We start from the raw sequence: 20922 nt of genomic DNA, 5'->3' as shown, positions 1-20922 counted from the left end.
CGCATGTCTATATACAATGATGTTGCTGCGATTCACTTGCATAGACGCTAATTAGTTTGTTCTATTATGTTCTGAAAAAGATCTAGCATGAAAAAAATGGGACAAGAAAAAGACGGGGATGTTACCTCTTTGAGACTTGACCCATCCTGTCTTCCCGGCTCATTAGTCACTGGTCCGAGGGACTCTTGCGCCACATCTATTTCCGTGCTCATCCCCCATTTTGGCCTCTGCAGGGACATGGACAAGTCGGAATAGGACATGTGAAGGTTTGTGACACACTGCAGTAGTATTTCTTTTAACTGTGTCAAGGACGTGACATACAGAGTTCTATGAGCTGGAATTAGAAGGTTGGTTGCCATGGTAACGATTCAACTAATTGATCAAATGCAGCATGGCGAGAGAGTAAACTATACTTAGAAACACGACAACCGAGACACCCGGGCCTGGACCGAACCTAAATTGATGGATTGTGTGGTAGCTTTGTAGGAGCGTTCATTAATCCTCCATTGGTGGTCTCGTCCAAGTGTCTAAACACACGTTCGCACACACTTGTGTGTCTGTGAAGCTTCAGGTGCAAATTGCTGGCCGTTTTCTAGCTGCACACAATCAAGGCGCCTACGTGCAGTGGTGACGTCACTCCGATAACAGGTCACCAAATTGTCAATTACACGCATGAAGTTTCAGAGAAGGAATTAAGGTTCATAATGACTGAAAATGGTGCAGTGATGTGGGATGCATCCGTGCAATGACATTTGAGAAAGCAACATGCGTTCAGTAGTGCACTAGTGGCTGCTTTTGTGAGACACTACTGCCACCGTGTGGCATCGTGAGTACTGCAGACACAATGCTAAATTGGGTACTTTTTAATTCTTCAGCTATCTCACCCAATTTACGTAGCTAAAAACAGGTAATTTTATTTTTGTCCAACCCTTTACAGAACCTTGAAGCTGATCCAAATGAGTCAGGAGAACTTAACCATTCTGTTCACTTTGTAGTAGACTTCACGTCATCACCGTGACGACGACTTTTCTGATCCACTGCTTGATGGATACTTTTATCCATCCATCCATCCCCTTCCACTGATCCGGGGTCAGGTCACGGGGTCAGCAGCTTTGTGTTTGATTCCATGGTGTATTTTACTGAATATCAGTAATTACAGTGCAAATCCAAATTATTGTCATGTTTTTTTTAAAACAGGTTAGTCAGATTGGACAATAATAGTTACTTGTTACTGATATCTTGTCTTTTCACATTACCAAGATCAGATTCTGTGGGTAAAATTGCAATGTGACTTGACCTATTTAAGGACTTGACATAATCTGTGACTTGACTTGCCCAAGAAAAAAATGACTGGACTTACACGAGACTTGGTCCCATCTCTGGCAAATGAAGAAATAGTTGTAACGCCACATATAATTGGCCATTTAATGTGATTATGTCTATTGCCTTTTTTTTTTATTTGACCAATACTGTAGTTACTTATTGTGAAAACTGTTCCTCACCTGATCAACATTATACAACACGTGAGAACACAAAATGTCCAGTATAATTTGCTTTTATTTTTTACAGCAGTAACAAAAATCCACGCCGCGTGTATTTACAGTACGAACCCGATTCCGCGACACTCAGAGTTTATAATGAAATGTCTTCGATTGCGCTCTAAAAGTCACCTCTCAGGAGCTCCTGGGTCTCCCCGCAGCAGAGCCTGTAGTCCCCCGGTGGGCAGGCAGGCAGGCAGGGCTGACCTGGAAAACGCTCACACAGTGTGACAGGTTGCATGGCACCATTCAAGGACAAAGTAGTGCAACAATACCTGCCCTTGGTGGCTTGGTTACCTGACTTTGCAAGCAGTGGCCACACCGCCAGCTCGGGTGCCCTTTTGCTCCGCTCGCTCGTCGAGGGGGGCCGGCGCAGGGGGGGAGGCTTTTGCGAGGGGGAAGAGCACTCCCTACTGGGCGCCCACTGCGAGACAAATACAGCCCATAAATCGTCCGACATTGATATGATTGACACAAGCCAGCACCACTTTTTGTTCGATTCGGTCACATGATCCCAAAAGGTGTAAATGCAATATTCACACCTTTTCCGACAGAGAGAAGGGAAAAGTTGCTGGTGCTTCGTCATTCCGTCCTCGGCGCTACCAACACGAGCCATATATTTCCTCAAAGTCCTTCTGTTGAAATGCAAGACAATTCTCATAATAATCAGAATCCAGCGCTGTGTACACGCTGCCGGGTGAAAGGCATTCGCCGTAAAGAGACGAAGTACCGAGCGACGCGGGGGTTTCGTTCTCTGGGTTAGCGCAATTGGGCGCCATGTTGTCTGCATGCTCGCGTATCAAGTACTGCGTTGTGTTCTCCGGTGCCATTGCTCCAGGGTGAAGTCGTCTTGCAGTTCGTCGCTCCTCTCTCGATTCCGCTTTGTAAGAGACGTTGTTGGTCAACTTTCGCCGACGATCCCGTCCGTTTCGCTTCCTGGTGCTTGTCGACTTGACACCGGCGACGCTGCGTCGACATTGTCCGAAGGCCTCATCCTCGTCGGCGGCCACCCGAAGCCGAGTCCACCGTAGCTTGGTTGCGGGAGTCAAGGTTAACCGTACGGCCTCCATGTGTTTAGAACTGGTCACCTCCATTGAGTCGACATACATTTCAAAAGTTTGTCGATTGAAAAAAGGAAAAATGTGAGATCTGCTAAAATCTCAGGAGTTTTATAAAGGTACCACCACACGACGAGTGTACGTAACTTGAACGTCGACTACCAGGCAGTAGCACGTCGCTTTTATTCAAAGCCTTTACCCATAATGCACTGTATGGCTCGCCTTTATGGCGTTGCTGCCACCTCGTGGTGCGGAGGAACGTCACCCTTTATACAACATTCAAAGATAACGCAAAATAATCATGTACGCGGTACACATTTGTAGACGGATGTAACTTTTTTTTTTTTTTACACAAAAGGCGCAATAATAAATTAAGAACACTCACTCTTAAAAAGAAAAGTACTTTTGACACTTTACCATTTCACCCTAAAAAGTTGATATATTTGGTTGAACTTTATTGTAGCGCCTTACTAACATCTTCTAAGTGCCGCTTAATATTCATATTGGTCAAGCTACCAAATGTAACAAAATAAATATTTATATTTACGTCAAGCCTGCAGTAAGATGTCAAACTCAAAGTCTGTTTTATTGTCAATTTCTTCACGTCAAGACACACAAAGAGATCTAAATTACGTTTCCCAACATCCCACGATGACTAGACACTTTACACAATAAATACAAGCAAATAGCACAAAGAGTAAAAACAAGAAGGCACAAACAACAAATAAATAAGAGCGATGCATAAGTAATAAACAAATAACCTAAATAAATAGATAAACAAGAGGAGCAAAATGGAGCAAGCGTGCATACAGCAGACAGCCAGAATATTGAGCAAAAGTACAGGACGTTATGCAGCCAAGGGGGGAGCGGGGACAGAGTTCAGGATCCTGACAGTCTGGAGTATGAAGTGAGTCTGGTGGTGCGGGAGACATGAATAAACGTTTATGGAGTGGACAACTTTCTCTTAGCTTATGAGTGTGATCATTGCGCTTTGCAGATGATAAAGAATAGATGACAAAGTATTGTTATATTGTAGGTATGTGGAAATCATTTGGATTAAATCTCTTGCTTAAAGGGTTATAGCGCTTGGAAATAAAATGTTTAGAGAGGCAAACTAACTTTGAGCGATACGCTCGTTTTTATCGGCATGCACCGTCCACGTCCAACATGAACTTCCCCCAGGCTCCCGTAATAACCCCGCTATAACCCACATTCTTTATACTACCGTATATGACAGCGCTGCAACATCCGATACTATTTAGCATTAAGCTAGCAGACTGAAAGTCACTATGTGTTTGTTTTAAATGCACAAAGCGTATTTCTCTTTCTGTTATGCCCAGTTTGATTGCAAACCCAAACTGGGAGTGTCTGAAAAGCAGCTGCCAGCATCTTTTTGGGTGGTAGCAGAAATGCTAGCTCCAATGTGCCACACTAGCAAAAGTAGCAAACTGTAAAGAGGCCCACGAGACATTCAAGTGTGCTCGTTTTCCCCAACGTCATCTGATTACCTTTCACCCCATGGCCCCCCCTGGACCAATTTCTACACCTTCCTAGTGGAGGAGGAGAAGACTCACAGGGGAAAGATTAGCACACGGAGGAATGTTTTTAGAAGCCAACCTTCTTATTAAATCATTACTTTTTCTCAACAGATTCAATGTAGTCAACACCAAGACATGCTCTCATGAAAGATTTTTTTTTTTTTCCACTGGAGCAAAAATACAGAGGAAGGCTTGTATCTAAGTGACTGTGCCATTTCGCCCTTCTCCCCCTTCCAACAAATTCATAATTTACCACACAGCCAACAGTAGGAGGAGAAATAGAGGGCTTGAGGGGCCGCCGGAATGCCTCTTGGGTGCTTTCCAAAAAAGGAGCTCAGCATGGATAGATGACCCGAGCAGGTTAGTTAAAAAAGGCACCGACCTTGATTGTAGTTTCAGACATCCTTTGTTAAAAATATCAATAATTTTGTGTTTGTACCAGCTGGGATGAAGTAGTCAAGTGGAGACGTGTGTTCTGAGGGGGGGGACAATAAATCCTCCAGTATTTTTAGAGGAGGTAAATTAGATTCCCACTTCCATTCCAGACTCGGCAAAATCTGTTTTGACACTCTGCAATGCCATCTGTCTCGAAAGGTGAACAGGATCCTTGCATGTAAACACGATAAGGAAAGGCCGGATGTTACATTTGACCCGGCTGACTCGGCTCTAATTGATGCATGAGCACAGTCATGCGTTACGCAGACTAAGAATTTGAATATAAAGAGCCATGCGAGCCTGAAAATTGTCCCAGTAGTAGCTCTTGGATTTTAAAACAAAACAAAACCAGCCTCTGAAACTGGTTTCCATCAGCAATGTGAATTTTGTATGTCTCTGATGAGTTGACCCACAAAAATCCTCAAAACAAATAGGCCTCATAACACAGAGGCTGCCATTTTTCTTTCTGAAAATTCAGCCCCATTTTTCTGTCATAAACATAAACTTTTGTAGATTTATCACAAGTAGACCCACAATTATTTTTGTTTTTTGTGTGGGTCTACTCATGATAAGAGTCTAAGCAGCCAAACCTAACAGCCATTTTGTTTTTAAGCTTCCATTTTAGGGCCATCTCTGAAGGTCCTTTAAAGACAGAGGTGTTCTAAATAAAATTGGAACGTTATACATAAGTGAACAAAACCAAATTGCAAAATGATTAAAGTTTTTATCATTTTGTATGGGCTGAGCTTTATGACAAAGTTTGACGACATGCCATCATTAAGTTCTTTCTGCCTTCACCATTATGTCTGTGTGTGTGTTCTTCTTCAAGATATTTATGAAGCTCATTAGACATAACCTGTTAGTGTCAAAATGAGCGTTGTTGCACAATACACACACACACGTTCACACAGGTAGTAGATTTCTGCCAACTTCAAATGCCAAAACCAAATTTGCAATTCCAGTATGAGTCATCTTGACGGATGTTTCTTTTGCTTTTGACATTTGCTGAATCCGAAGCTTCCTGCTGCACACTGTCTGCACACACAAACACAAAATCAGCACAATTCATGTTTGTTCAATCCCACAATGTATCCTAGGGCAAGGGTGGAACATGAATGTTATTTAATATTATTACTATGATTAATATCCATCCATCCATCCATCCATCCATCCATCCATTTTTTGAACCGCTTTGTCCCCACGGGGGTCGCCGGCGTGCTGGAGCCTATCCCAGCTGTCATCGGGCAGCAGGCGGGGGACACCCTGAACCGGTTGCCAGCCAATCGCAGGGCACACAGAGACGAACAACCATCCGCACTCGCACTCACAACTAGGGGCAATTTGGAGTGCTCAATTGGCCTACCAACCATGTTTTTGGGATGCGGGAGGAAACCGGAGTGCCACGCAGGCTCGGGGAGAACGTGCAAACTCCACACAGGGAGGGCCGGAGGTGAAATCGAACCCGCACCCTCCTAACTGTGAGGCGGACGTGCTACCCCGTGCACCACCGAGCCGCACATGATTAACATCATTAACATTAATATTATTCATATTAATATTTATATATTATTGTCCAGTCCGCTGACAGAGCTAAAAGCGGTTGCTCGGGGGCCCTGAAGTGTTTGCCAGATTATTGACTTGTTATTTTCCAACTTTTCTGGGTATTTATCCCCTCAATCCCCCTTTAGGGATCACATACAAAACATTGGAGGAATTTTTGGAGCTTGTAAAAAAAGCATTTTGTTTTGCAGACCCCCTGAGATATCGATGCACCCCCCCCTCTAAAAAAATTTTTAAAAAATCCAACCGCTCTTGCTTCTCTTGTTGCTAGGCAGAATTCGAGGAACTACCACATGCAGCAGTGAAACGAAAGGGAGACCAGACAGGAGGAATTCCGCACGTACTGGATTGGTTCATGCAGAAATGACATCATCCGATATCTCCCCCGATGTCAAACGTCATGTGACAAGGTCCCGTCGACGTAAACACCCTCACAGCATCTTATCACACAAAGCGACCCATCAATTGGGGCTGCTACTTACTTAAAATTGGCTGAGTGACATCTTTTTGGGGCAATGCCCTTGGGCCTGGTGCCAATTTCTGTCCCTCCCTCCTCCCTTCACCCCTCAACAAGCCGCCGCACTGCAGAGGAAATTTAAACTGTGCCCAGCTACCGTCAAAATCGCACCAGTCGAACAAAAACCACGTTTTTACTCATGAGTTTCCGTGAAACCAAAGAGCACTTTGCTGATTTCCTTTTATGTGCCACATACAGCAAAAAACAATGCTTCATTCCATTAGGGGGGATAATTAAGAGTCTATTGATTGTAGTGTGGCTTTTTAATTAAAGCGCAGGGCTGTAAACAACCTCTATTATTGTGTCCTATTAATGTTGATTCTTCTTTATTTTGATTCTGTATTTATAGTTGAAGCCTAGGCAAAAGGTCAAAAGGTCATTTACAAGGGACTGTAATTCTGCATGCACATCTCAGTTCAGAGGGTACGGTTTCGATTCCGACCAGTACAGGATGTACCACCAGAAGACTGCTGCAAATACACTAAGGTGTTTGTCATAATTAGAGGGAAATCTTAAAGTCCTAATTGAGTGTCCCGAAGCAGTAGGCAGGAAACTTCAGTAAAACCTCAGAGCATCGGGGAAACGAGCACTGATTTGCAGAGTGGTTCATGAACGACTTCATAAGGAACCATTTTCTGCATTTTGTATTTGATCTATAAATATCAAATTCTTATATGAAATGACTTAGATAGAGGACTTCCATGCAAGCTTTTATATGTTTGCGCTTCCTTGATTTTGCACTACCAATGTCTTTGCGGAAAACTCCGCTAGTTTATCTAGCTAGCGTGCTAATTTACCTAGCTAGCTAGCTAGTTTATCTAGCTACACACACGTACTATACTTTCTAAATAATGTTAGGATACGGATTTTAGCTATTGATCTGACTCCAAATTATGATCAACACTTAACACAAGTTTCTATGTCCTAATCCACACACTGGCGCACCTAACAATTTTGCGAGTTCGTTCTGTCAAAGAGAAGACCAGTAGATCAATCAGACCAAATTTACCAAATGTTTATTCCTAACAAAGCGCACTAATACAGGCCTGGGTCCCGGGTCCCTCACACTAAAACTCGTGCGTTTTTGTGACCACCAAAAGACGACACATTCTTCCGGGTTGCCCAGTTTTAAAGAAACACAATATGAATATTAAAGCATGCAAAATATTGTGTGATGATTGGTCGATGGTCATCTCCTCCCCGTCGAGGTGTCATCACTGTGGTCAGGAGTTGGGGATTTTCCTCTCGAAGCCCAACCACCTGGACGTGGTATTGTTCTTTGTTCTCGTTCCTCACCGACCTCGAGGTGTTATCGTCCGATACTCCCTTCGTTCCGTACCGTCCCGTACTCCCTTCCTGGGCCTGTTCCATAACTCTTAGAAGAAAACAAGTTCATGCAGTGTGCCTACACATTCTTCACCCCCCACCAATCCACACAAGCACTCCAATACTAGATATTATATTGATATGATTATATGTTTCACACAACCTTGAAAAATATGTTTGCTAACCGCTGAAAACACATTTCCCTTTAATAATTAATGGAATTTGACCATTAATTGGTTAATTTTTTTTTGCTACGTGGACATGCGTGTATACTAGATAACGAGAGAGGTCATGAGACAAGAAGCAGCAGTCGGTGGCGGACATCAGCTACAAAATGAAGCTTTAATCTAAATCTGAAGCGGCAAATAACATCACAATGTTCTTCAATTCCCAACAGTCCGCAGCCTCTAAGTAACAAATAGGATGGAATGGGCACATATTAACCCCCCCCCCCAAAAAAAAACAATTTCATTAACCACCACAGCAAAGTCACATGAGTGTCATTCACTAGCACACACCTTTACCAACTTTACATTTTGTTCAATTCAATAAATTAACAGAGATCATGTCATCAGGCTGATCAACGGCACCCATAAATGGAATGATCCATTCACAATGAATTAAAAAAAGGCACTCAACCTTCATTTTGACCAAAAAATAATAATGAACATATGAGAAAATGGCACATTCTTGTACAAAACAAAAAAATCAGCATATTTATCAAGCGCACGCTTCTGTTCACAAGCCGCTCTGAAACCGTTATTTGGCCTTTGTGCACGTGCACAAAATCACATTTGTATTAAAAAAAACCAACCATCAATTGAATGTGAAATAGCAACAGCGCTAATTACAGAAAATAAACTTTGTGCTTCTCGCGAAAAAATCATTGCGAGCGTGTAATTGATGCTTCCTCGTGGATCCTGAGCAAAAACAACAGCAAGTATTTCTCCTTTTTTGGCAAATGGGTCCAAAAAGACAAGTCATATGGCATCTAGACAAAAACAAACCAAAAAAATGCAGGGAGAATCCATCAATTCAACCACTTGTTCTTATTGGGGTGGTGGGTCAGCTATAGGCCACAGCTGACTTTTGGACTGGAATCGCCAACCAATCATAGGCCGCATAGAGACAAACAAGCACACTCATTCACACCTACAGACAATTTCAAGTCTTCAATGGACCTAACATGCACATTTTTGGAATGTGGGAGCGAGAAACCCCACGCAAGCACCAGGGAGAAGAAGGGATTCGACCCCAGAACCTCAAAACTGTGAGGCAGACACACTAATCAATTTTATGCCACTGTGGAAAGCCGTTTGGGCATTTATTTGATATCCTACTAGTCCAATGAATGGTCTATGTACGTTGTCCTCACTTGTTAAAAAAAAAAAAAAAAAATCGAAACAATTAAAAAAATTCTGAACAATTTCATGAACCAATCTACAAGTCCACAACTATCATGAAAAATAAAAATCGGCCGATTTTAATATTCTGCAGGACAAAAAGACCAGCGCGGCGAGGAGAGCCAATCTCCATCACACAGCGTTGCCCTTGAGGGTGCAAAGCAAGGGGGCTGATTAATTGATTGATAAATTAAAAACAACTATTATAAATAGTTTAACTTATTTTTTTGATTGCTTAACATTAAACATTATTTACAAGCAAAAAATTTGACTATGTCCTTTCGTTTTTAACTTCATGAGAGAGAAAAATGGGCGAAAATCCGCAGTTTTCTTTTTTTTTTGCCTCCGAGAGGGAATATTTTAATGTCCTTTGTTTTGTTTGGTGTTGGAATAGTTTAATGTGCAAAAAAATAAGAATTAAAAGAGATAATGTGGATTGATTAAATCTGCTGGGCGATTAATCGGTTGGGCCCAAGTCTGCGTTGTCTTAGTCATCAAAACAAAGCACATAGTACATGGGACAATTCAACGCACTAGTATGGTGTTGAAAAGATGCTCAAAGGTCTTTCCAAAGGCCATCGTGCTGCCAGGCAGGAAAAATCTTTCCACTCATCCTCCTCACTTCAATAGTCATCCGGGGAGTTCACAATTTCCGAAGCTCCCCCCCCCCAACTTCTGCTGGACAACTGGGAGTTCTTTAACGACCGCATCGGCCCCATATGTCAAGACGATCTAGTAACAACACCCCTGTCCTCGCCAGTCCCGAGAGAAGGCGGCATGAATATTTGACGCCAGGACTGCGGCCACCTAACCGCAGTGTCCCAGATTAACACGGAGGGTCCCGCTCTTGTGGAGTTCCCACAGCTGCACGAACTCCTCGGACATAGTGTGGAACCAGCGGTAGGGCTGCATGTCGTCGTAGTAGTGGTGGCTGATGGGCCGCTCGGCCAGGTCCGAGGAGAAGGGCCAGAAACCGTAGACGCTCACTTCGTCGCACAGGCCCAGCGCCAGGGTGACCATGAAGAGACCCGTGGAGAGGCGCCGGGCGTGCACGCTGCGGGCCTTCCAGAACTGACCCACGTTGCGCAGGAAGGCGGGGTTGGCGAAAAGCATGGTGAGGTCGGACGAGGAGTCGGCCAGCGCGTAGGTGGCGCGCAGCGATGGGTCGGTGCCGGGACGCATGGAGAAAGCCGGCATGTAGACAAAACTGGTACCATACGCTTTCATGCTGTCCACGAAGGCCTTGCGAGACCACATCAGGTTTTGGAATCTGAGGGGACATTTCATTAGGTACACCTGCACGGTCTACATAACTACTATTGCGTGATTGATTGTACAGGGTGACCCAAAAAGATGCGTACCCATGAAAATTTCAATTGTGACTTTGATTAAAAAGCTATTTCAAATTACAACCACACATTATTCAGTTTATGGAAGACCATGGGGTGGGGTTTCCTCAAAGACAATGTATACCAGGGAAATCCACAAACAATTGAGGAACTGAAAACTGCCATCACAGCAAAAATAAGAGCCATCCCGAAAGAGGAGTGTGTAAAAGTGATTGACAACTTTGTCAGACGAGTACAGGTTTGCTTGCAACGGAATGGTGGACATTTGAAACACATCTTGGGAAAGCCATAAATTGACTAAAAATTGACAGAAATAGCTGAAACTCTGGTGAATGGTCTTCCATAAACTGAATAATGTGTGGTTGTAATTTGAAATAAATAGCTTTTTAATCAAAGTCACAATTGAAATTTTCATGGGTACGCATCTTTTTGGGTCACCCGTTATTTGTAAATAGTCTCGCACATATATTCTTTATCCTCTGCAAAGAAAACTAATTTGACTGCAGTTTACAGAGTCACCTCTTATTTGCCTGTACGTATTAAACTTCCCCCTAGTGGCCACAGCATGCACACTATGTCGCCAAAACTGCTATTTCTTTCCGAACCAATCATCCATCATGACATTTTTTTTGTTGACGTTCACCTCTTCTCAATGATGCTGGGGTTGGCGGTCACCAAGTGCGTTTTGGTGCCCACATCCTCCACGTATTCCTTGGAGAGCGGCGGGAGGTTACACCTGCAAAAAAATATGATCATTGAAATCCATTTCCTTATGCTGTATGAGATCATCATTAGTATAATTGGCGGTTTAACAAGTGCCACGACTGGTTTGGGTGAGTCGTGCAAATAACTGCCAAACTTGCACGTCTTGTTGGTTCAGGTCGTTCTTTTTGGCTTACATTGAAACACGGGAAGTACCAATCTAATCTGCATACATAAAAAGCATGAATTCCCTTGTATATTTCAACCAATAAAATTAGAAATATACGAGGTAAAAATCACTTTTATATAGATCCACCAATATCTATCCACCAAATTGTAATGAGATTCATTTAAATTGGGACAGGTTTTGCATAGCTATGCAAAGTAATCGCCGCAATGCTACGTTCATTCAAATTAGCGAAGCAGTGAGTCAAACCGGATTTTCACCAAAGCCAAGTTGGAATGGCTTGGGAGACGGATGTCGGCCGACGTCACCTCATGACAAAGTCGGCCTGGTCGATGTCGCGGCCGCATTGGCTGTGCCGGAGGATGCCGCCGTTGCCCACCACTGCGCACTTCTTGAGGGGGAGCGGGAGGGGGTTGGCCTGCACGAATGTATAGAAAAAATAAAAACATATGTATTTGTTCTTTATTGAATTGTAAATTACTCAGTGCTAAAATAAAGCAGGAATGGATTCAGCTCGTCATCTCATTCCAATGTACTGTACAGAAAATCCCTCCGGAAACACGTCTGGCTTCTAATAACACTCACAAGTGCACAATCCTCATCTGGCTTCACTCACAAAAAAACGTTGGAGAAAGGGGATCTGTTGTTGGAGAATTACCAGATATGAATTTTTTTTTTCTTTAACTGAAGACTGATTTTCGTCATCTAATTTGAAAAAGAGGACAGCACTCCTTACTAGCTTAGCATCTTAGCATAAGGCTAACAAATCACGGAAATAAAACTGCTTTTTTGAAAATATTTTTAAAGATACTAAAAGTCTTTCTTCTCTGGGCAAGGAAAGCCTCAGTCACAAATGTGCTACCTGAAACATGTACTGCATATTCGCTGTGTGACCAAACGACTGTAGTCTCAATGTCTACTTTCCTTAACTAATGCCCAAATACAATAAAGGAGCTTAGCATGAAAGCTCATGCTGTGCTGCCAGCATTAAATCGTGGCTCTTTTGAGAGGGGGGGGGGGCGACAGTGTGAGTATGCATCCAATGTAGCTAAACAGGCCTGTAAATTAGGCGCTAAAAATAGACGCACGGCGGAAAGTCATGCGGTAAACGGACAATCATGTAACGAAGAACCAGGAGTTATGCAAATGAGGCATTCATTGCTCTGTGAAATGTGATATTCCTCATAGCGCTCACTATAGAGACTCGAGATTTTTTAAAAATGACTCTTATGTGGTGGGAAGCTGCAATTGTTTGTAATTGACACTCCGAAACAACAGGGGGCAGTGTGTTTTGAGGGATATACGCAGGAAGTTCTAACTAATTTATTCGCTCACATTCCAAACTGAACACATAGTACATTCCATTCAAGTTTTTGTGGTGACACCGTGTAGTCACAATCTGAATTTAGTAGCTTCGAAGCTCAGCTAAATTTTCCAGCGATAGCTTTCAGTTATGCTAATAAACTGATTTAATGCGAATAAATTGAATTGGCATGCTAACACCATGACCACCAGGTAAATAAATAATTTGCATAGCCTTTGCAATGGGAAAAGTGAAGTGCTGAAAAATGTTATGGATAATAATTCCATTCGGACTGAAAATATTGCAATTTGATTGTACAATTTGCCACTAAAAGCCTTTCAATGAGCCCCCGGCCTCACCTCTCGATGGTTTAGCATAGTCGTTCTGCTTCTATTATGTCTATTTCTATTCACCTCCCCCTTCATGAATGAGCATGCACAACTCGCGTCTGCAAATTAGGGTCAGATATTCATCACACTGCTCCACCCCCCCACCCTCACTTCGCCTCAAGCCGGATATTAATGCAGCGCTCTGAGGCCTTGGTGATTGTCTGAATTATTAGAGCGAGCCCAAAATAAATTCAAAACAAGAGAGCCCAATTTGTTTTTGAAAAAAATAAATATACACACTTAATAGACTGGTTTTCTTCTCCATTGTGTAATAAGTGGGTAAGTGGAGGGAATCTCATCTCATATTATTGACCGCAACCAACTACCCCCCCCCCCCCCCTCCCCTAACCACCCCCAATGATCCATATCATAAAAACCACAGTAGCGTCATGTTGCGCTGAGTGGACGGAATATAAAAACAGGACCTTGCCTTCTTCTTTGCTCACCTGCACAAACAGCGAGTGGGTCTCGTTGTTGACCGTGTGCGAGTGGTAGAACTCGCCGTCATACCACAGCACCTTGCCCACCGGCGCGTTCTCCTTGGTCAGCGCGAATAGACGCTGCGGGTCGCAGCAGTCACTCAGCAGCTTCCTGGGAGGGGCAAATTAAAACCGGCTCAATTGAGTGGACAGACCTCAAAATGAAATGTTTGTCGTGTTAAAGAATTTCTGCAGGTATTTAATCAAATATAAAAATATAGTTTTTCAAAAAAATTCACACTATTGTTAATTAGCATATAAGTGGACCAAATACTAATATGGTTGCTTATGTAAAGTTAAAAATATATTTTTCTGCTACTAGGTGGCATGAGCATCTCATGTTGATGAAAGTACATTTTTCTTATCAAATTAAGAATAAATTAACTGGAAAATGAAGGAAAAATTAAGAATAAAATAATTGGAAAAATTGGAATTATAATTCTAATTTATATCAATAATTTATATGAATCATAACAATTATATTTAATGTTAGATGTTTGTTCATACATTCAATTTAATGACTTTTAATGCTTTTTACTGAAAAAAAAAGGAAAATGATTAAAAAAAAACACTTTGTCATTGTTTTTCCTCTGCTTCAATTGCCCTCAGTTTTTTTTAGATATATAGTATCAGGCAATTATTTGATTAAGCTCTTTGGAGAACACTTTTTATATCCACTGTGACTTCTTTTCACCTGCTTTGTAAATATTTATGGACTGTCAACAACTTCAACAGAAATTAATAAACAAGTTAAATCTACCTACTAGAGTTTTTCTTGATTGTGTGATTGTCATTTTTTGGGCTTCAGGGGTTTCCCACAAAAATGCATGCGTGCCAACCTTTTTGACATACCAAAAAGGGGATTGGCACATAAATGGTTGATCGTTAGGGTTTGATTGACGGGTTTTTTTTTTTTTACGTAACCTGTACACAAGTATAAGCAGTACTGCAAAGAATAAAAAATTCCACCATATTTTATAGACCCTTGCAACCATCACGCTAGATTTTTGTAGTTTTTGGTACAAAAAGTAATCGACTATAATTAATACAAAAGTGAGATATCCTGGTGGTGAATTGAAGTTTTTTTTTTTGACAATCTACTTAAGCATAAGAATTTCGTAGAATTTTGTCAAAAATGGAAGTAACACACTGTAACTAGTGCAGTGGATGAATTTCAGGCTAATAAATTTTGTTTTATACAAATTAAGATTGCTTGCTTTTGAGTTAAGCTTCTTATAAAATGTTGTCAAAAACGAAAGCGCATCACTACAATGAGTCAACTGCACATACAAGTATTTTGAAGGGTAGTTAAAGTTTCTGGAATGAAAACTAATATCTTCTGCTCTTGAGTTACATAAGCATCATTAGATGAGAATTTTCTAGGATTTGATACAAAACTGTTCTATAATTGGAAGAATGAATGTATTTTGTGGTAACTGAGGGTTTTGGGGTGCAAATTAACATTATGCCTGTCATCGCACGAATTTCGTAGGATTACATTCACAAAAAGCACGAATTTGTTCAATTATATTTCGAGGTGGTAACTGAAGAAAAAAAGGGCATTTTGATGTGTTCCAATTCCCAATCTCCACCCCACCCACACACACATCTTTTTTTCTTTTTCTTTTTTTAGCCATGCTGGAGACATGCTTGGCTAATCAGTTTATCGGGATAGGCATCTTGGGGAACGAGATTGCATAGGTGTGTGACAATCACTGTTATGATTCAGGTGATGAGATTTATTAACACAATAGGTGTTAAAGTAAACACAGGATGAACGTGTGTGTGTGTGCGTATGTACCTGTAATGGTCGATACCAGTCTGGTTCTTCTTCCACGGGTGGTCCTGCTGCCTCAACACCTCTTCCACGATGTCCTTGTCCCGGGGCATCCGATACACGGGGAACACGTAGTACCAGCCTAGCACCAGCAAGCACACCGCGGCCCACGCCGACAGCTTGGCCCGGTAGCACCGCATCAACATCTTCCCCGCTTCGTACGTCTCACACGCCAACTGTTAGAGATGAGTGCTGAAGCGGAGCCTCCGTTTCATGCCGCACACACGCGAGGCGAAGTGTGACTGTCAGAGGCGGCCGGGTCGGAGCGGGTGCTATGACGCTTGCCCTGTCGAACCGGTTTTGAGAAATTGCCGTTCCGCTCCAAACAGCGAAGCACAAGAACCAATTGCGGGATTCGTCTGCACCGTTGCAGACGAGCCCGTGCAGCCGTCTCCCTCGGCGGGTGTCCCGCCGAATCCACGCCCGCCAAGGAGGCGCTCCTTCCCAGCGTGGCTGCCTCACTCGTCTCGTGGCCTCTCCTGGGGCCTCTGCGGGGCTTTTGGACCGAACCTCCCCCAGGGTGCGGATCCCCTCTTTTTTTGTCCTCCTGTTAACGCCCCCTCCCCGAAACAAAGACGTTCTCTATGAAGGGGTACCGAAAAACGGAAAGGAAACCTTCAGAGTAAAAAATATCTATCTCGTTTTTTTCGTCAACGTTTCTCTTTTTAGTTCTTTTCACAGCAGTTTTATCTTCACGCTCGTAGTAGTGCGAGTGACGTTCTGAAATTATATTAACATCAACTCAATTTTCGTTATAAAGAACTTTAAAACCATTGTTACATGCATGTAGTTGTAGAAGCAATCCAATGTCAATTACTGCAGTTTTACCGTGCAATCGTGATGCGTTGTGCAGAAATTTAACAATTAGTAGACGAAACATGGTGTAATGTGAAGGAGATGTAGTGTACTTCCGTTTTTGACATCTACGAACTTGACTGACCCCCCTCCCCGTAGATTTTAATTCAGAGCTCTGTTGACATCTAGTGGCCACTTTTAGCACTAACACCTCCGCAGCTTTGAAGCGTTCTGAACGTCCATTCATTCCAAGGAATGTTGTACGAGTTACATTTTCAATTTATCTGTTTAAAAAGCAAACACCAAATGGAATGTATTTACTGATTCAACATATTTGTCCGTTTGAATGATTTTGAAGTCAATTTGTAGCCCTTAACACAAGCGTGGTATAAAAACAAATGGCCCACAATGAGAAGAAAGTTGTGACATCATCTGCTCTTTGTGTGTTTGTGTGTGCGGAGTTGGGTTGCATCAGGAATAGCGCGTCCACCTGCTGAGGATCACTGAAGAGCAATGACAGAACACTCAGGATGGATGGACTGACAAACGGACAGATAGCTAGATCATCCTCCTTGTATTTGCTGACCCCCCCCCCCCCTTTTTTTATTTCAGCCACATTTGCATGAACAAGAGGCAAAAATGTGTCATCAATGTTTGTTGCAGTAACTGAGGCTCATCATGACTTATTCTTCCGCTTTCTTCCCGCCCCCTGTGGCGGCGATGTCAGAGTAGGTCATATATCAGGCCTGGGGCCGTGCCAGCATTCTTGGTGGACCAGACTTTATCTCGCCTGTTCGCTGGCTCATATAAAGGGGCCCATTGTCCAAAGGGGTCCATTGTTGCAGACCCTTCAACTCCGAGAGCACTACTCAGACACTCCAGGAAAGGTAATGACAATTATTTCAAAACATATTTTCATAAATATATGACTGATGCTGTATGTAAAGGATGTCCAATCGTTTTTTTTTGTTTTTTTTTTATAAAAGAAATGGAAGGAAGCGGCGCTATTGTTAGCTTGTTTATAAAACATGCACCATTTAAAACCAATTTAATATTTCTAATCCATTTTTAGTCCCTCATTTGTTCACCACTCCACTTTAAAGTCAAACTAAGCATGGTTGCTTCATACTTAATCATATTTTTTTTTTCAGATGGCGGGCAGAACAGCGATCAACGCCAAGTGGGATAAGGTGAGTGAGGATTCACACACCGATAATCCTCCGTGTTAAGAAAAAAGGGGACACGCCGTCCTTGTTACGAACATACGCCTAAATAACCGGCTTGAGCTAATCTGACCCACCGTTGTTATCAGCATCCACGTGAGCTATTAATATAACTTTTATCTTTTCACATGCCACGACTGTCGGTTTACCCATATATGACATGCATTGCTGTCGGAGGTTAGCAACGAGGGAGAAGTAACAGCAAGTAATTCAAGGTTGACAAGTGTTACATTTGGTCTATGCTAGCAGAATTTTGAGGGGAAAAAACTGTAACATTTAAGTTTTTTTTTGTTTACATACATGTCCATCAGAAGGCTACGAATGTGACCATTCTATTGACATAAAATAGCTTTTGTATTCATTTAATTTATTGTAATTGTTAAGATTATTCTATCTTTATTCTTGACTGGATTGTGTGTATTTTTTAGCCAAACGTGAACCATGAACTCAGCCCAAATATTTTTTTATTAACATTTTGGATTTGTTATTTGATAGTTATTGACTTTATTGTGGACATTGATTTTAATTTACATATTTATTTCAACATTTAATTTTTTTTCAAAATTGAAAGAAAACAATAAAAAATAACCATTTTTTTAATTTTTCTCAGTTTATTTATGTATTTTTTTTTTACTTGTTAAATCACTTTTTATGAGCATTTTTGCAATGCTGTTTTAATATCATTCATTTGATGTTTTGTAATTATTTGCATATTTAGTAATCATTCATTTAAATAATTAATAATTAGTATTATGCAAATTCATCAAACTAATTAAAAAATAATTTACTGTTACTATTTATTTCTTGTATTTCTGGATTTTGTTAATTTTTTGTATAAAATTAAAATTACACTGACAAAATATCTTTTTACTGCAGCCAAAGTCAAAGATCACGGCTTCCCGCAAGCTCTCCTTAAAGGTGAGTCACTCACCACAGATAGCATCAGGATCTTTTGATTGACATGCCCCTTTCGTCCAATCAGATGCTCCTCCTGACGAGAGCCTGCGAGGATCTGGAGAACGAGAGGCAGGAACGAGAAGAGGAGAAAGTGCGCTACCTGGAGGACAAGCTCCCTCCTCTGCAACTGTCTGGGTTGTCGCTGGACGAGCTGCAGGTTTGTCAGATGGGACCGTAATTTTTTTGAACCATCTTGAAATACCTTCACCTCCTCAGGAACTGTGCAAGGAGCTGCACTCCAAGGTCGACGTGGTGGATGAGGAGAGATACGACTGTGAATACAAAGTCAACAAACACAACACTGACGTAAGATTTTTGCAGTATCTTTCGACATTAAAAAGTCCACTCAAATTTCTGTATTTAACTAATTAAAAAAAAAAACATACAATATATGCAATAAAATATAGTACAGTGATCCCTCGTTACTTCGCGTTTCGTTTATCGCAGCCTCACTCCATCATGAATTTTTTTTTTTAAATTAAAAAACAATTTAAAATTCAAAACAAAACTTCTAAATTGAGGAAATGTGTCTAACCTTTAGGATAATGTAGTATTGCTCCAAATGTTCGTTTACATTCCTTTAGAAGTCCATTTTCACGATCGCGAATTAGCATCTTTCCACTAACTCGTTAGCCTGCCCGGTACTTCTTGTTGGTGACCGTACTTCGTGGATTTCACTTATCGCGGGTGGTTTTTGGAACCAATTATCCGTGAAAAACGAGGGATTACTATATGGGATTGAGGAGTAGTTCTAATTTACAATGAAAAAAATGGGCAAGAGTAATGTTCTACCTGATTTACTCTTAAAAAGAAAAACATACTTTTCTTGTCAACAACATCGTGTAGATACGTGAGCTGAAACTGAAGGTGCAGGATCTCGGCGGTAAATTCAAAAAGCCCGCCCTGAGGAAGGTGAGGGTATCTGCCGATGAGATGATGAGAGCCCTACTGGGATCCAAGCACAAAGGTTCCATGGATCTCCGCGCCAACCTCAAGTCGGTCAAGAAGGAGGACGTCAAACTTGACAAGGTACGACCCCTCGACCCCCCATGAGCCCTTACGGTCTCACATTGTGGCTCGCTCTCTGCCTCGCTCAGGTGCTCACCAGCGAAGTGGGCGACTGGCGTAAGAACGTGGAGGCCATGTCAGGTATGGAGGGCCGCAAAAAGATGTTCGACACAGGCAGCGCTGCGCAGTGAGGATGATTCCAACGTTGGGGTCCTGACGTGGAAAATGTAGGAATTAGCTTTCATGTTTGACAGTATGTTTTGTATTGTTTATTGGCCGGTTAAAGGGGAGATAAATAATTAAATAATTTTTCCTCATTTGAAATGGCATTCATCATGTTTTATATGTACCCTTCTAAGTGGATGACACACATTTACATTTCCCAAAAATGTTTTCATCTTTTTGTCAAAATATCAGAACACCAGCGACGTGTAGCTACCGGTACGACTTTGTGCTACCATGACAACCACGAGCAGCGCTAAGTGGCAGCCTCTATCATGTTGAATATTTATTTATTTATTTATTCATTTATTTATCCAGCTATCTATTTATTTAAATATTATATTATAATATATAAATAGTGTAAATATGTTTATAATATAATAATAATAATAATAATATTAATAATAATACTTATTATTATTATTTTATCTTGTATCATTTAGGTAAAAGAAATGAGCTGCCTCCTGGACTCCGTGTTACAATACCATAAAAATATTATTATATTATAATATATAAATAGTGTAAATATGTGTATAATATAATAATAACAATAATACTTATTATTATTATTTTATCTTGTATCATTGAGGTAAAAGAAATGAGCTGCCTCCTTGACTCCGTGTTACAATACCATCAAATATTCTGCAGTATAAGGTCACACCTAATTTTTCTATTCTGCAAGACAGATGGTGAACACCTGGGCTTTTTATTTTTAGCCGAATAACCTCTATATCATTTTGTCTTTGGACAGCACCACACATGACACACATTTACTTATCCATGAGCGGAATGGCTCGTCTGGCTTTCATCCACGCAACCTTTTGTCATCCCAAGCAAGGCCACACCAGTAATAGCCTTTGGATATCTGCTTACATCCCAGCATTCACTTATAAAAGGACGGATGCGGACGCTCGCATCCATCTGTGGCCGAGCTCCTGTCTGCCCTTGTATGACCCCCTTGCTAAGCCGTTGACAGTCTCGTCTATAAATAAGCGCAACCTTCACATAGAACAAATGCTCCAGGTGTGCAAAACACAAATGTTGACTTGTTGGAAGCTCATCCGGAGATGACGGACACATACAAGTGTGGCAGTGA

At 41.6% G+C, this 20922-nt stretch overlaps 2 protein-coding genes and 1 long non-coding RNA gene across 3 annotated transcripts; 1 reads left to right on the top strand and 2 right to left on the bottom strand.

Moving 5' to 3' along the window:
* Positions 1-1539: 1539 nt before the first annotated feature.
* On the bottom strand, positions 1540-2778 carry LOC147040064 (uncharacterized). The gene is made up of 3 exons (XR_015063137.1): positions 2269-2778; positions 2081-2173; positions 1540-1962 (listed from the first exon to the last, which is right to left on the bottom strand). It is a non-coding gene; the product is annotated as an uncharacterized LOC147040064 (long non-coding RNA).
* A 4748-nt stretch (positions 2779-7526) lies between these two features.
* On the bottom strand, positions 7527-16163 carry st8sia1 (ST8 alpha-N-acetyl-neuraminide alpha-2,8-sialyltransferase 1). The gene is made up of 5 exons (XM_085902316.1): positions 15586-16163; positions 13752-13896; positions 11922-12031; positions 11368-11460; positions 7527-10645 (listed from the first exon to the last, which is right to left on the bottom strand). Exons 1-5 carry the CDS (start codon positions 15765-15767, stop codon positions 10183-10185), a joined length of 993 nt encoding a protein of 330 aa, XP_085758442.1. The 5' UTR covers positions 15768-16163; the 3' UTR covers positions 7527-10182.
* An 880-nt stretch (positions 16164-17043) lies between these two features.
* LOC147040062 (troponin I, slow skeletal muscle-like) lies at positions 17044-19922 on the top strand. The gene is made up of 7 exons (XM_085902317.1): positions 17044-17303; positions 17568-17606; positions 18516-18557; positions 18622-18753; positions 18813-18902; positions 19443-19625; positions 19694-19922. Exons 1-7 carry the CDS (start codon positions 17067-17069, stop codon positions 19793-19795), a joined length of 825 nt encoding a protein of 274 aa, XP_085758443.1. The 5' UTR covers positions 17044-17066; the 3' UTR covers positions 19796-19922.
* The last annotated feature ends 1000 nt before the right edge of the window (positions 19923-20922 follow it).

Source organism: Syngnathus leptorhynchus, chromosome 21, assembly GCF_054491065.1.
Source record: "Syngnathus leptorhynchus isolate UIUO chromosome 21, UIUO_Slep, whole genome shotgun sequence".
Lineage (NCBI taxonomy): Eukaryota > Metazoa > Chordata > Actinopteri > Syngnathiformes > Syngnathidae > Syngnathus > Syngnathus leptorhynchus.
Note: the sequence above shows the minus strand (reverse complement) of the source record. Positions and strands in the feature narration are given on the sequence as shown.